This window comes from Trachurus japonicus, chromosome 13 (assembly GCF_045865225.1).
Source record: "Trachurus japonicus isolate A0001 chromosome 13, Traja_1.0".
In the NCBI taxonomy this organism is placed as follows: Eukaryota; Metazoa; Chordata; class Actinopteri; order Carangiformes; family Carangidae; genus Trachurus; species Trachurus japonicus.
Window position 1 is genome coordinate 17,323,868 of NC_140919.1, and position 15,379 is coordinate 17,339,246.

A 15,379-nucleotide genomic window follows, 5' to 3' on the forward strand; every position below is an offset into this window, starting at 1 on the left:
AAAAATAAATAAAAAGATAAACCGTCTCTGGCGACGCACATAGGGCAGTGATCCTAAGTCAATTCAACTAAGTTTGTCCAAGTGGAGTTGCCGTACGTGGCTGTCACAGATCGGGTAGCGTCGCAGATCGGGTAGCGACACGGCCGTTGGCCGGCCGAGGGCCCGCCCACTGGCCTCGAAGCAGCGGTCTCCGGACCTGTCACTCAACGGTTCTGCGCCCTAATTGGCCAGAACTTTAAACCTAATAATAGTAAAACGGTAGAGTTTAAAAAAAATTCACCCCCCTCAGAGTGTGTGCGGGGGTAGAAACTATCGGTTGAGACCAAAAAAATAAAATGTACCAGGCTGTAAATATGTTTTTTTAAGCTGTAAAATCGGCTATTTTAACATGGGGCTCAATTGGAGTTGCTCCCTTCTGGAGCCAGCCCCCAGAGGAAGCCGAGGGGATTGCAGTTTTTTGAACGCGGAAGTGAGCTTCACTTCTCAGACCCACAACTGCCCCCTTGGTAACAACACGCATTGGTTCAATGGAAGCGCCTCCTGATGGAGGAATATGGGTATTGCAAAAGCGCCCAAGAACTGAGAGGGGTCTGTCTGCGGCCTGCAAGAGGGAGGCGTTTCGCGTAGAGGCGTCACTACGCGACACGCCCCCTCCACACGGGAAAGTCACGTTGAACCACGCGAGATGTAAAATGAGACCGCCAAAACGGATAACAAAACAGGAAGTACACCAGTTCCGCCGTAAAACTTGACTAGTCTGAATGGCCGAACATATGCAGACTGTAAGTGTCAGTGTAATTTAATTAATTCATCGATTAATGTATATAATAATTGTGTTTAGCGATGGACTAAGGAAGTAAGGCTATATTTATCCATATTATTAAATATAAGTGTATAAACAGAACGAAGCCAGCCCGTTGCTGACTCAGCAAAATGTAACGTTAGCAAAGTTTCAGAGGGTTATTTGCCTGTTTGATAAGTGACATGCAGCATATACATACGTTTTATTGCAAATGATCCTAAAAGGTTGAGCCAAATAGAATTGGGTGTTGTAACTTAGCCAGCAATCACCCTGGCGGAGAAATTCAACATAACAGTGCCAGAGGCTGTGGCGAGATTCCGAATGGGACCTCAATATCAACCGTGGTAAGATTAATATGTAAAGAATTGATGATAGACACATGACACATCAATGTGTGATGTAACATGTAATTGAAAACCTTTATTGTTCTTTTTTGACAGTGAGTTAAATGTGATGGCCGAAGCCCTGGTGGGGCACATGTCCAAGGAGGGAGCAAAGAAGCTCCAAATTTACAAGGAGAAACTGGAAGAAGCCCTCTCCTCTGAGGCATTTCTGAGCAGGCTATAAAATAAAAAAAAAAGAGCCTTGAAATGTTTTGGTTTGGTTTTTTTTAAATAGATCTCTTCTTCACTACAAATACGTTTGACAGACCAAATATAGTTGAGATGAATTGCTACTTGTCACAAAACGACCATGACAAAGAAAGTTATGGTCTATGATCAGTGCTGTGAGTGCATGAGTACAGTAGTGTGTGTGTTGTAGGGTGAAATAAAGGAAATCAGAATACCAAACAAAGCCCAAGAGGTGTTGCAGGTAGGAGAGAGGGCGAGAGGGCCAGCAACTCAAGCTCCAGGAGAATGCTGCTGATGATCCCTGCTGATATCAAGAGAGAAAGCAAGGGAGCAACACTGCTCAGTAACCTACAGAATGGAGAGATTCACAAATGAATTCCCCATTAAGGAATAATAAAAGTTATTGTCATCACATTATTTTAATTTTGTTATGTAGGCCACTACTTTTATTTATATATATATATATATTTATTTATTTATATATATATCTACACATTACGCTCTTACTCCCACATAAGCACTGACATTATTATTTACTACTTTTATTTATTTATATAAATAAATATAGGGTAGGCCACTACTTTTATATATATATATATATATATATATATATATATATATATATATATCAACACATATATATATATATATATATCAACACATTACGCTCTTACTCCCACATAAGCACTGACATTTAGCTCATGAATTCCTGTCTGTTAATTATCTTGTGTTTTCTCTTGTGACAAAGTCAGAAAATTTTACATCTAAATTTTACTATAAAGAAATCCTGCCTTAATTGTTTTTACCCAATTAAAAATGTAATAATAACATTTGTAAGCTTTTGAATACATTCATTATAGGGCAAAGAACGCGTAGGCAAAGTCGTTAACTTTTGCATGCAACATGCAACTGTAGTGGGCTCATATCCCTTTAAGAACCGTGGCTGTGTTCGAAATCACCCCCTATCACGGATGTAGTGCACTATATAGTGTGTTCGCCATTTTGTAGTGTTGTTCGAATTCTCCGCGATTAATTTCATCCACTATGTAGTGGATGACAAAACACCCACAATGCACCGCGAAATTGAGTGAACAAGCGATGTACACTACTTTCTACTCCCGTATCCCACAATGCAATGCGGTCGTGTTTTGCCAGAGAAGAAGAGGAAGCTAATTAGCATGTTAGCTACGATTTATTTAGGCAATTTACCAAAAAAACTCCTCAGACATATTTGCCTTCGCTCCGTTTGCCTCGTCTGAGGAGCAGGAGTTGGGCAGCAGCATCCGAACATTAACAGGCAGCATTAAATCAATCTAATAAAGAAACTGTAGTAGAATATGTATTAAATACGATCTGACGAGCTAAGCTAATAGCCACAGAGCATAGCCACAGAGCCGCTAACGGCTCACGGTCGGGACACACAACAGTAGTTTACCAAACCAAACTTCCGATATTTCAACAGTTTATTGTCCGAGTAACACAACCACACATAATCACATCCTAAAATGTTCCCGCAAGTGTCCGGTTTTTCTTATTTTATTTTTTATGTGTCCGGTTTGTTTCATACATCCATGGTTTGTTTACATGATTCTCGGCGCGTCTGCTTCCGTCACAGCAACACGTGGCGCATCAGCTGACGCAACCACGTCCAGAAAATTACCGTCTAGTGTCCGAATTCTCCTCCCGTCATTCCCTACATCGTGTACATGATGTAGTGCACTATATCATATACATGATGTAGTGGATAGGGAGTGAGTGAGTGAGTGGATGATTTCGAACACAGCCCGTGTGTAGGGCGTTCCCTGTAGTGGCGGGGGGCGTGTCGCGTAGTGACGTCATTACGCGACACGCCTCCTACAGTGCCTACTACTCGACACGCCTCCCTCTTGCAGGCCGCAGACGGATACACTTGGAAGAACTGACATCTCTGCATTGTTGGTGAATGAGCAAGTGTGGCATTTTCAATAATTTAAGGACATTTATAGATCACCCACGTTAATAGCATCATTGTATCCTTTACAGATAAATATTAACACATAGGCGAGTAAAAAAAAAAAAAAAAAGTTGTCTACATTAATGTTTCAATCTACATTTTATAATAAACAAATTATAAGTATAATTTAATATGACAAAGACACCTAAAAACAAAAACACTGCCGTTTTCATCAATTTACAAGCAAGTGGGCATACATTGTAGTGAATGAGTTTCTGGGCGCTTTTGCAATACCCATATCCTGCCACTCGGGGCGCAAAACCCTTACCACGGGAGTCAATGGTGGTGTCGTGGTGTCGTTACTCTCTTTTCCAGTGCTCTAATGAAGCGGCGCTTTACCGGAAGTTGGAAGTAACGTTGTGCAAGTAGCCTTCTAAATAAATGTGTTCACCAACATGAAACCTATAAATAGACATTAACTTGTAATACAATAAAAGCAAAAGGTTAACTTGATGGCTCGGGGACATTCTTGTAAATTATATTCCTTAAATTAAAGAGTTTCACCGTATTTTATTAGCTTGGTGCTTTTATTTTGACGGAGAGGCCTGTCTCTCTCCCCCTGAATCCGGTTGCTTACCAACAAAAAAACAGCGACTCAACAGCCCCAGAGCAAAGAGAGTCTAGCACGTTAATCTAATACATTCATGGTCTAGCAGCGGGAAACGAGTCGGTCTCCTCCCAGGAACAACAAAGAGTTTGAGTAAAATGTCTGAGGTGGAGTTTCTGAGAGGATTCGTTACCGAGAGACTCACCGCCGCCTCCCAGGAAATCTTAGCGGCCGTGGACAGAGTCGTAGCCGGGTACGAGGCGGAGGCTTCGGGCTTCAGACAGGAGATCGAGCGGCAGAGGAACCTGCTGGATGTTCTCCTGCAGCCTCGAGTCGTCCTCAACAAACCCGGTGGGTGATTCAGTGTTGAATCAGTTCACCTCAAAGCTGTGTTTTGTAGAGAAAGAGGACATGTTGTACTACATTTATCTTTTAGGTTGAATATGTAGAATATTTATTAAAAGCTATATTTTTTCAAAAATAATACATCCATGGGGCCTTTAGAGGGGTACAGAATGAAAGTATTGCTTTTCCATAAAAAAAATTTTTTTAGTCTGAATTATTATTTTTAATTTTTTTGACGGGCTCGACAATGACTTTCTGTCAACGTTCTGTTTACATTCGTACCTGCCTGTAGCCGACACGTGGCTCAGATATCCGCTGTTTTCCTGCCTCCTCCCGGTCATATGTGTCTGTTTTCAACAAAGCCTTTTTAATAATCAATCGGTGGATCAATGGATTATCATATACTTGTTAGGATGGGTGTATTTGTGTAGTCTTATCTGTCATAAACACGTTTATCGTCGCGGACTTTCGGTGCCACGGAGCTCCTTTTTTTTTTTTTTTTTTCCAACTTGACGAGAGCAGTGACAGCGGAGGCTCTGAGGCTCTGAGCAGCAGCGGTGTGGAAGGCAGAGAGCCTCCACCGTCCCTGTAACAAGCTACAAGTCATTTATTATGCTGTTAATGACGGTAAAAATGAAACATAAGGTACCGGTAAATATCCTGCTTAGTCCTCCTCCTCTGCTGTCCTCTGTTCAGAGCGGAGTCCCTAGCAACGGCCCGTTTTGCCTAGCAACGGTCTGGCAATCGACTGCTGGAATTCTTTTTCTGTTGTTTTTCTTGTAATTCTACATAGTCAACCTTTAAGTGTTTTCCACAGGTTTGCAAGAAGACTGTGGTGGGGGGTGGGGGGATAAATGAATGTAGGGGAACTTTTATGTCGCTATCTACTACAGGAAGTTACAAAATCTAAGAAAAAAAAAAATCGCCAACAGTATAGTTTATTTTACAGACTATTCCTTCTCATATCCGATTTTTAGGGCTGACTGTCCACACTGTTTTTAGCAAGTGTCCAAATCGCATTTGGCTCTGTTCAGACTGGGCCACATTATTGACCGAGCTGACAGGTTGCTGTAGCAACGACGTCGGAGCGGAGGTGTGTGTGTGTGTGTGTGTGTGTGTGTGTGTGTGTGTGTGTGTGTGTGTGTGTGTGTGTGTGTGTGTGTGTGTGTGTGTGTGTGTGTGTGTGTGTGTGTGTGTGTGTGTGTGTGTGTGTGTGTGTGTGTGTGTGTGTGTGTGTGTGTGTGTGTGTGTGTTCTTGTACATACTACATTGTGAGGACCGGCGAGAGTTTTTAACCAACACTGTGAGGACACTTTTGGGATGTGAGGACATTTTGGCCGGTCCTCACTTTGTCAAGCTTTAAATTAGCTCTAAATGCTATAAATAAGCTCCCCTCTGTTTTTCACAGAGGGTCCTCAGTTTGATAGTAAGTTAAGAATTTTTCGCCAGAATTTCACACACTTTTTGCTCTCTGCTCCGCCTACTGGTGAAATTTGGTACTGCACCCAAATATTCACCAAACGCTTAGGCATATAGGACTAATCTCCTGCTGCTGTACTAAGACATTACTAGAAATCATGTTTGTTTTGTTTTGCATGGCCATTTATGATTTTTTGAAAATTGTTTTAATTAATTCAATGGATAATTATTGAATTTGTGCTATGACAATATTTTTCCATGTGATTTGTTTAAATTTAAAAGGATTAACATTTAAAATGTTATTATTATTATTATTATTATTATTAATAATAATAATAATTAAAGCCGCAAGCGGCGATGGCGGGCCCTCGCTCGCCCATGCCACCGCGGGGCCTGAGGCACGCCGGGGCCGTGGCGCGGAGCAGAAATGGAGAAAAAACCTGGAAGGAGGCCAAAAACGCAATGTTTCGTTCATCCACCAGGGGGCAGTCACCGCATGTGGTGTGGTGCGTTCAGGGGCCGCCCCTCATCACTCGTGTGAAGTTTGGAGTGAATCGGACAAAGCATGAGGGAGTTATGAGCAGTTAAAGGTTCGTCCACTAGGGGGCAGTAATGAGATGCGTGCAGGTGTGTTCAGGGTCAGTCCCTCATCACACATGTGAAGTTTCGTGGAAATCGGACAAAGCATGAGGGAGTTATGAGCAGTTAAAGGTTTGTCCACTAGGGGGCAGTAATGGGATGCATGCAGGTGTGTTCAGGGTCAGCCCCTCATCACACATGTGAAGTTTCGTGGAAATCGGACAAAGCATGAGGGAGTTATGAGCAGTTAAAGGTCCGTCCACTAGGGGGCAGTAATGGGATGCGTGCAGGTGTGTTCAGGGTCAGCCCCTCATCACCCATGTGAAGTTTCGTGGAAATCGGACAATGTTGATGCAAAAAATGGCACTTCCGGTTTCCACTAGGGGGCCACATGAGCGACACCCCTATCAGATGGAAGAGGTCTCCACCCTGGACCTGTGTATCAAATTTCATGAGGATACGAGTTCATTAAAGCCATCAAAAAGCCAAACGTATTTTCATGGCGAGGAATTGATGGTAGCCACGCCCCCACAGGGACGCCATTACTCATAGCTTCACAGTCTTCATAATGTAGCTTCACCAACTGGTTCTGCATGTTTTAGAAGTGGAATGAAGTTGATGGGGTCAACTATGTATTTTTAATGAATTTTAGTTCACTTCCTGTTACCACCGGGGGGCGCTATGAGCGACGTAGGCAAATAATATGTCGGATCGTTCAGGGTCTCGCCATAGATTTTTGCACCAAGTTTGAAGCGTCTACGATCAACTATGTGGGCATGAGAGCCGTTCGTATTTACATGGCGAGCACCGAAACAGTCGCCAAACTTGGGGGCATGCCAGAGGCCAAGCCCTTTGACCTACGGACTCACGGCGCACAAGATAAGCTCAGCTAGGTCTGGAGATGTGGTGTACCTAATTTCAACTTGATCGGGCGAACGCTGTGGGAGGAGTTCGTTTTAGGCGGGAAAAATCAAAACCAAAATGGCCGACTTCCTGTTGGGTTGAGGTCATGAGGTCAAGAGGCTTTTTTGCATATCTGGGTATAATACATATGTGTACCAAATTTTGTGAGCGTAGGACAAAGTTAGCAAAATTCCCTATGGGCATTTTTGGACTTTGTAGGGGGCGCTATTCCGCCATTTTGCGTCGACCGTGTGCGACCACTCAAAAATATCGAATTTCGGATCCGGCCGGACGCCCATGCAAAAGTAGACGCATTTTCGCCTTTGGGAAAGGGGTCAAAATGGCATTTTAAGAGCGCAAGAATAATAATAATAATAATAATAATAATAATAAACAGCGCGATTTCAAAAGGGCTTTCGCTGGGCGACTTGCAGTCGCCGCTCGGGCCCTAATAATAATAATAATAAGCAAATTAAGGCTAAGTGCTGTCCAAAACCCACTGTCATATTTGTGAAACTTTTATTGTCGTTTAGACTTCATTTTACATGGTCCAGATCCAAAACTACTCTACTTAGACAAGACAGATCATTAGTTACATTACTAGATCATGACAGAAGCTGGAGACCTACCAATTTTTAGTTATATAAAACCTTTATTCTATTTATGAAAATGCAATAAAGAGACATTTTGCTGTTTTTCTTTTTCCACGTCTAGACCATTCATGTCCGAAATAGTGAAAGCTTTTTTTCTAGTTTTATAGTTCAGTAAGAACAGTTTTCTGTTTGACACGTAGACCACGTTGGACCAGGTCCATATCCAAAATCACCATACAGAGGCAACTAGTAACTAGGTACTAGATTAAATACTGTCTTTTTGGACAAATCATCTTCTTGCATGAGCACTACTGGTCTATGTGGTCTACATCTGGGGGAAAAACAATTAAAATGTCTTTTTTTTTTCATTATCATAAATAAAGCACAGTGGTGGTGAGGCATTCCTTACTTTTACAATGTATGGCGTGCCATCACAACAGATGAGCAACAATGAGAGGACCACTGTTTGTTACCCTACAGTTTCCCCTCTACATCAGAGGCTGTGGACCAGAAGCCATCCTCAATGTCATCCATGACTCTACCTGCTGCATGCGGAAACTAATGACTTTTTTTTTTAAAGAGGGCAGTTAATGGCTCATTATAGTTAGGCCTATCTTCCAGTCGCCTTTAAAGCAGATATCAGGTGAATGTTTTTGTTAATATAAGTCCTAAATAGTCCTATTTTCTGTCAGCATCACTTCCATAGAGTGTTTGGTCTCTCCGTCACTCTGCTCTGCTGTAAACCAGGAGAAAACTTTCCTTGTAGGATACAAGTGTTATCCAATGAGGAGAGAGAACGGCATGAAGGGCTGTGTGTGCAGCCAAGGGATGCGCATGAATGTGGTGACGTAGGGACGAGGACCAATAGATGCCTGACGAGGGCGGGGGCTGCTAACTCATGGTGCGTTCAAGGAAACTCGTAACTTGTGTTTTTCCTTCCTGTGAAGTCATACCAGTTCGATCTGGTACGAGTTCACGGGTCGGAAGTTACGAGTGGCCGTTATAGGGAACTTTCACAGGCAACAGGACGGTAAAAACACGAGCTACGGGTTGGAACGCTACAAAGTCGTAACAAAGCTGTAACTTACGGTTTCAAAAGCCTGGAACGCAGCATTAGACAAAACCACCGGATCGCTGATATCTGTTTTAATATGTGAAGTGGTCTGACTTCAGGAAAATGTTGATAATTCACGGTTTTATAATGATTATTCATTTTAATAGTTTTGGCTGATACAAAGACATGACATGGCCATAAATATGTGGCAAGGAAAATTTGATATTTTATCTTTTTCAATCATTACCTAGTTGAGTACTATATTCTTTATTTATTAATATAATATAAATACTTAAAGATTCCCTAAACCAAAAATCGTCTTTTTAAAATAATTAACATGTCAATTTAGTGTATGGGCTCTGCTACAAGGCATTTCAGGAGCAAAATTGCTAATCCACGCAATAACTGAGCATTTTAGACTTGAAAATGCAGTTTTAGTACCAGAGTCTGAAAAAACTGAATTCAATTTTTCAAATTGGAGTCCGTTTTCGTGCGTCACGAAACTATAGCAACCAATCCCGTTGATTTCCCCCCCATCTCATTATATAAATTACCCACAGGGTGTAAAGCTGGAGTAACGTACGTTAAACAGCGATGACGGCGACGTTGCTCTGTGCTCGGTGAGGAGCGGTTAAGGACGGTGATACCAGCCTGTTACCAGTAGCTCAGAGACTGTGGGCGTGGCCTCTGGATGCGAGCACCTAAAGAACTTTATAATTCACAGCAGCGGCGGCTCAGGAGCTCATGCCGCTGTTTGTTGTAGTAATTCACCGCAATAGCGGCACTTCACTCCTACATAACAGCTGGATGCACCACAAAATTATGTGTGGCAGCGGTGGCAATGTGGTAATGTCGCTGACTTATAATCTGTAGACTTGGGTTCGAATCCTGTGATCCATTTTCTTTCTCTGTCTTTAAACTTCATTCACTTTTCGGTTTACATTCAAATTTGCATTTTAATACAAAGACTCCCCAGAGGAAACACAAGCTTGCACTTGAAACCTGACGTGAGCTTCGTGTTTTCAAATCACCTGTCTGTCTTCCTTGCCCCTGACGCATTGACGCGGGGGGGGGGGGGGGGGGGGCAGCCAATGAGTGCTCGCGGCAGCGCCGCTGCTCGTTGAATACAGCTGTAATAACGTGATTTCAGGTCCTGAAACATTTGTAATATCTCTGGAAAAAGTCACTAGATTTGTCGCTAGTCGCTTTTTACAAAAGAAGTCGCCAAGAGGGTTTGGAAAGTCGCCAGTTGGCAACACTGCGCGCACCGCCGTTACCTAGCAACCCTGACCAAGCAAATCATGCATATTAATAAGATGTGAATTTTTCAATGAGGGAGAAATATGGACGTGTTGTTAGTGTCTTTGGAGATTTATTTTAAACAACTTTTTTTTATCAAAAAATAGTCATAGCAGAGCATTTTTACACATTTTTTTACATGCACATCATGCCCATGACAATGGGACTTGAGCTTTCATTAGTTTTCACAGCACAAACAACATGATTTAAAGTCAACAGTGAACATTACGGCCCTTTCCTGTATGTCATTACCCCCTCTCTCTGCCTCCCATTTCCTTTCACACTCTGAACTGTCCTATCAAATAAAGGTATGAAAAGCCAAAAATACTGTATATAGGCTACTTAAAAAAAAAAGACAGACGACAGTCGCCATGGTGGGGATCGGCCCACATAATAGGTGCCAGGGGTCTGCTGCACTTGACTCGTCTTGAAACACAAACCAAGGAGTCCGAAGGGACAGTGTTGTTGTGTGTCCTTGAGAGGAACAAGAACGACAAACACACGGTGACCTTTGACACGTCTGAGGGTCGCACGGAACTCCACACAGTTGATGGGCCTCACTTCCTGATACACAAACTCAAATGTCTGCCTCCTAGCTTAAAGCGTTAGTGAATTATTTGGTGTAGATTTGAATCAGCTGTTCTAAACCCTCTCACGCCTTCTCTATTTCCCACTTGCGCTGGTTGGAGGGACGGAGGTGGGAAAGAGGAGGATTTGCAGTAGGGTGCGTGGTGGACGAAAATTGCAAAGTGTGCCTAAACACGACAGAGACTGGGAGAGAGCTACGAAATTAGAGCCCTTAATGTGAAAAAGAAAATATATCTAAAGGCATAAAAAGTGATGCACTTTTTTTTTAATTTAGACTTTATCCAGTTAAAGGAATTGTGTGAAAATATGTTTGTGTTTTATGGTCAAACGTCTTCAGTAAGGCAAAATACTGAAAGGGTTAACAGGGTTTTAGTGAGGTGCTGGAGAAGCAGAAGCAGGACTGGGGCTCTGCTAATTAACGACCCATCAACTCAGCAGCCAGAGCACTCTGTGCAAGGTGAAGAGTTCACCGGCTGAGTGACACTGGCTGCCTCTCACCTGTTAAAGAGACAGATGGAGAAATTTAAAAGACTGCAATTTCATTATATAAAAACAATGATGGAGGCTCATATTAATTCAAAGGACTATGAAATTTTGATTTGGAAATTTTCAGGAAATGTAAAGTATTGATGCATTTTCTTCCTCCATCTGATTCAAATTTACCCATCCTAATACAGCTCCTGAAGAACGGTTCAGCTAGAGAGATGGCTGAGGTCTAATTTTCTTAGATTCTAAGAGTTATATGCTAAGAGTGCAAGGAGGAGGAAAATCAATATACAGATCATCTTTACAGTATATGGAACTGTACAGGACAGATAACTATCCCCTCAAGATTTTCTCCTCAATAACACAAAATTTTATTTACTCTGGGAATCTCATTTGAGACTTTTGCTGAAAGTATATCAGACAGACAGAATAGTGAACTCAAACAGTATGTCACAAAAGAACATCAGAGAAAGTTACAGATACCGGAATTAACTTTAACAGAGGTTTATCATATCATGTAGCTCGTGTTATGGTGGTGGAGCACTACAAGTGGGTCCACAGTCTCCAAGAGATAATAACAGACTGAGATCTGGAAAGTCTGTAGCTACAGAGTTAATTCATGTTATTTTTCATATTTATTAAATCATATGATGCAAAGCTAGTTAAGACAGATAACAGTCAGTCTTGGCTATGCTGCTGCCGACACTGCTGCTGCCCTGCTGGGACCCTTACTGCTTCTTCATGTTACTGCTGTTGCCCCTCCTACCCATGAGGTTTTGCAAACCCACCACCTCCCCAGCATCCACCTGTGGGCTCTGTCTCTATGATTTCCTGCGAGGCCCTGCTTTCATTCCCTGTAATGTCTGTCAAAGTAGATCATTATTCAGGGAATGAATATCTGAGACAGAGCCTGTTGCCTGCTCATTGTTATTAATTGTTCTAATTTTGAGTTGCCTGACTGAATTGTACAATTTTATATGTTTCTCCACTCATTTGTTCATTTCCTCAATAAATAAATCAAGAGGTTAAATCAAGATTGACATAAACTTAATCTGAATTTTTTAATTAGGTGTCCCCTTGAGTTATGTGAAACTCTGATGCTCTTTATATGTCAAAGAGACCATGAAGTCACTTCACCGCAGTGAAAGTGTTCATCAAAATAAAACTTTAAATTCTGGCACAATAAAAGATAATTAATAAAGAAGATTATAATGTAAGGCCTCTGGTATTTTATCATAAATTATATTCTTTGAATTATGAGGTTTCACCGCATTTTTGCATTTTTCGAAGCTTGGTGCTTTTATTTTGACGGGAACGTTGGTCAGGAGAAGCACTGAACGACTTCCTGCTGCTGCGCGCGCCCATCCCCCACTCAGCCCGAGCGAGGTGAAGAGTTCAGCTCAGTACAGGCCACCTGCGTGCAGCTCGCTGGACTCTCCTCCACATTCGCCACCTTGAAAATGAAGCGACTTCGACGAAGACCTGCCAACGCTAGCGTAAGTATTTATTTTTCTTTGCACTTATTGAAGTTCAGTTTAAATGATTTTAAGGATGCTTTGTGTAGTTAAACCAAACCTAATGCCAGCCAGGCTGTAAAATTAACACTCCGCAAGCGCCAGTGAACCGTCAGGCTTTACCGCTCGTCATCTAGCTAATCAAGCGTTGTTGTTGTTGTTGTTGTTGTTGTTGTTGTTGTTGTTGTTGTTGTTGTTGTTGTTGTTGTTGTGCATGTGGCGTTGTGCATGTGGCTCCACAGCTCCATCCATTCATTTTTTGACGGCTTTGTTGTAAACAAATGCACATGGCCATGTATTGATTTTTTTGACGGCATCGGTTGTCAACAAATGCAGGTGGCGATGTATTGATTTTTTGACGGCTTCTGTTGTCAACAAATGCACATGGCCAGGCAGAGGTGTAGCAAAGTAAAGGGCAATTTCCACTGGATGCATTTCAATTCTGTGTGAGTTTCATGCATCATGTGTTATGATTAGGTAGGCCTGCTAGGTCTGGTCTAAAAGTTGTTTGTCTAGAGATTATAACACTTTGGAGTGTTGAAAGTCCAAAGCGCCATATATAACATTTTTAATAGAGATTAATCGCGAGTTAACTATGGAAAAAATGGATTAATCGCGATTACAAAAATTAATCGTTTGACAGCCCTAGTTGAAACACATGTTTGAGCATATCCTGTGGCTGCTGTAACATCCACAGTCTGCACGTTTATTTATCTGTAATAATGACTGTTTTCACTCACTGGTCTTTTTTTTTTTCAACCTGTTGTTGCCTTTGGGGTGAAAATGGAGTGTTTAAAAAACGTTTTAGTGAGTTTCTACGGTTGTAATGTTGTAATTTTGCAACATTGGGTTCATGAGGCTTCATGAGGAGCAGAATCTCCTGTATTTCCACTCATTGTATGAACAGCAATACAGGATTCATTTGCAGGGTTTTGCTTTTCCCAAACCAGTAGCCCATATAACATGAAAAATAATCTCAGTCATGTTATGAAGAGCCATTTATTCCAACAAGAAGAACTTTGACATTTATTTATATTATTTACAGTGATAGTCCCATAAGTTGTTCTTGTCCTCTGAAAAACAGAGGCAGACATCCCAGTCTCACAACATCACACATGCCTTATTAGTAGGCTATACCCTTTTGAATGCTGTATTTGTGTCGTATGCTGTACTGTATATTTGTTGCCAGAGCTTGAACTATGTCTTCTGACACAAACTTTTGGAAGCATTGCAGTGGTATGTGGTGGGAATCATCTGTGAGAGCTGGACCAGAAAAACCAGTATTAGGACAGATAAAATCTTTTTTTTTGGCCATACGTCAGCACACTTTCGATGGAGCAGCGGTAAAAGGATGTCAGGTGCTGCTGTGAGAGGTTGATTCTCTTCAGTGTGCGGAGAAAGTAGCTATAGCCACTGTTGTGCTTTCTTTACTATTGCAATGGTGTTTGTTGTCCATGATAAGCTTTCTGAAATGTGTAGGCATCGCTATCTGATTCTTCGTCACTTGAATCAGTGTTTTTGAAATCCATGTCCACATCACTCTCTGTTTTGGACCATGGCAGTTACATCCTGCACAGTGTACCGAGGATCTCACCTTGTTGGTAGCGTTCTGAAATGGAAAAAATAAGAAAACTAATTTGATTATAGAAAACTATTATAAGCCTGACTAAAATTTGATTAAAGTATGTTGAATTACTGACTTTTCTTTTCCTCCTCAGTTCCGGGTCAGAATGTGTACAAATTCAACTGCATTATCAATGTTCACACATGAGTAATATGCTCCTGCTTAAGCCAGCTTTCAACAGAAACAGAAACAGTTTTGAGGCAGTTAGGGTGGATTTGGACTAGGATTGGTTAAGATAAATTATTGTTTTGTATCTGAGGCTGCCAGTGTTTTTTTCTGTGAGGAAGTGTCTGCAGTGTTTCATCTCAACTGTGTTTCATCATACCTAGACTGTCAAACGTGGGCCAGAGTCCAGCTGTTGTTTAGACAGTGTTACTCAGGTAATTCTCAATGTTAGGTAGATGTGGAGGTTTATGGCTTTCTGTGGCAATGTTTAAGTTTCACACAGAAACATGCACTAATGTATCTGCATAATTGATAATTTTCCCTTTTTTCTCTCTTTTGCCCTGCTGTGAAGCCTCAAAAGGACCAGTGTCCCTCACCAGTAGAGGATACATCTCTCACCAAAAGGCCTGGTGATGAAGCTGATAAAGGCTGTGACCCCCTCATCAACATCTCATCCAGAGAAGATGAGTTGACAGATGAATCTCTGTTATCCAGCCACAGTGGCTCTGATGAGGATTACAAACCAGTATCATCATCGAGTGAAGACGAGGACCTTACACAGCCATCCCACCACAGTTCACCAGAGAAGCACCACAGTCATTCATCATCCAATGAAAATGAAATGGAGGAAGCAAAGGACCCAAAGACCAAAGAGAAATCAATTAAAATAGGTATGCAGTCAAAAAGAGAAAGGAACTCAAGAAAAAAAAAAAAAAAAAAAAAAAATGCAGATTACTGTTAAAACAATCATAAAAAAGGAAGGTGCCAGGGTCTGGGACAAGGCTCATTATTGCATATATTGTAAAAAGCCTCAATTGAAGATTGCCAGACATCTGGAAAGAAAGCACAGTGATGAACATGATGTCATTAATGCTTTTAGTTTTCCTGTCAGTTCC

The 15,379-nt window shown here is 41.7% G+C and overlaps 1 protein-coding gene across 1 annotated transcript in view; it reads left to right on the forward strand.

The window, feature by feature from the left end:
• Positions 1–4,042: 4,042 nt before the first annotated feature.
• Positions 4,043–15,379, forward strand: part of LOC146975786 (uncharacterized) — a 74,337-nt gene continuing 63,000 nt past the window's right edge. The window contains exon 1 of the mRNA XM_085796659.1: positions 4,043–4,265. Within this exon, the coding sequence (XP_085652785.1) occupies positions 4,073–4,265 (193 nt within the window). The 5' untranslated portion in view covers positions 4,043–4,072. The remainder of the gene's footprint in view (positions 4,266–15,379) is intronic.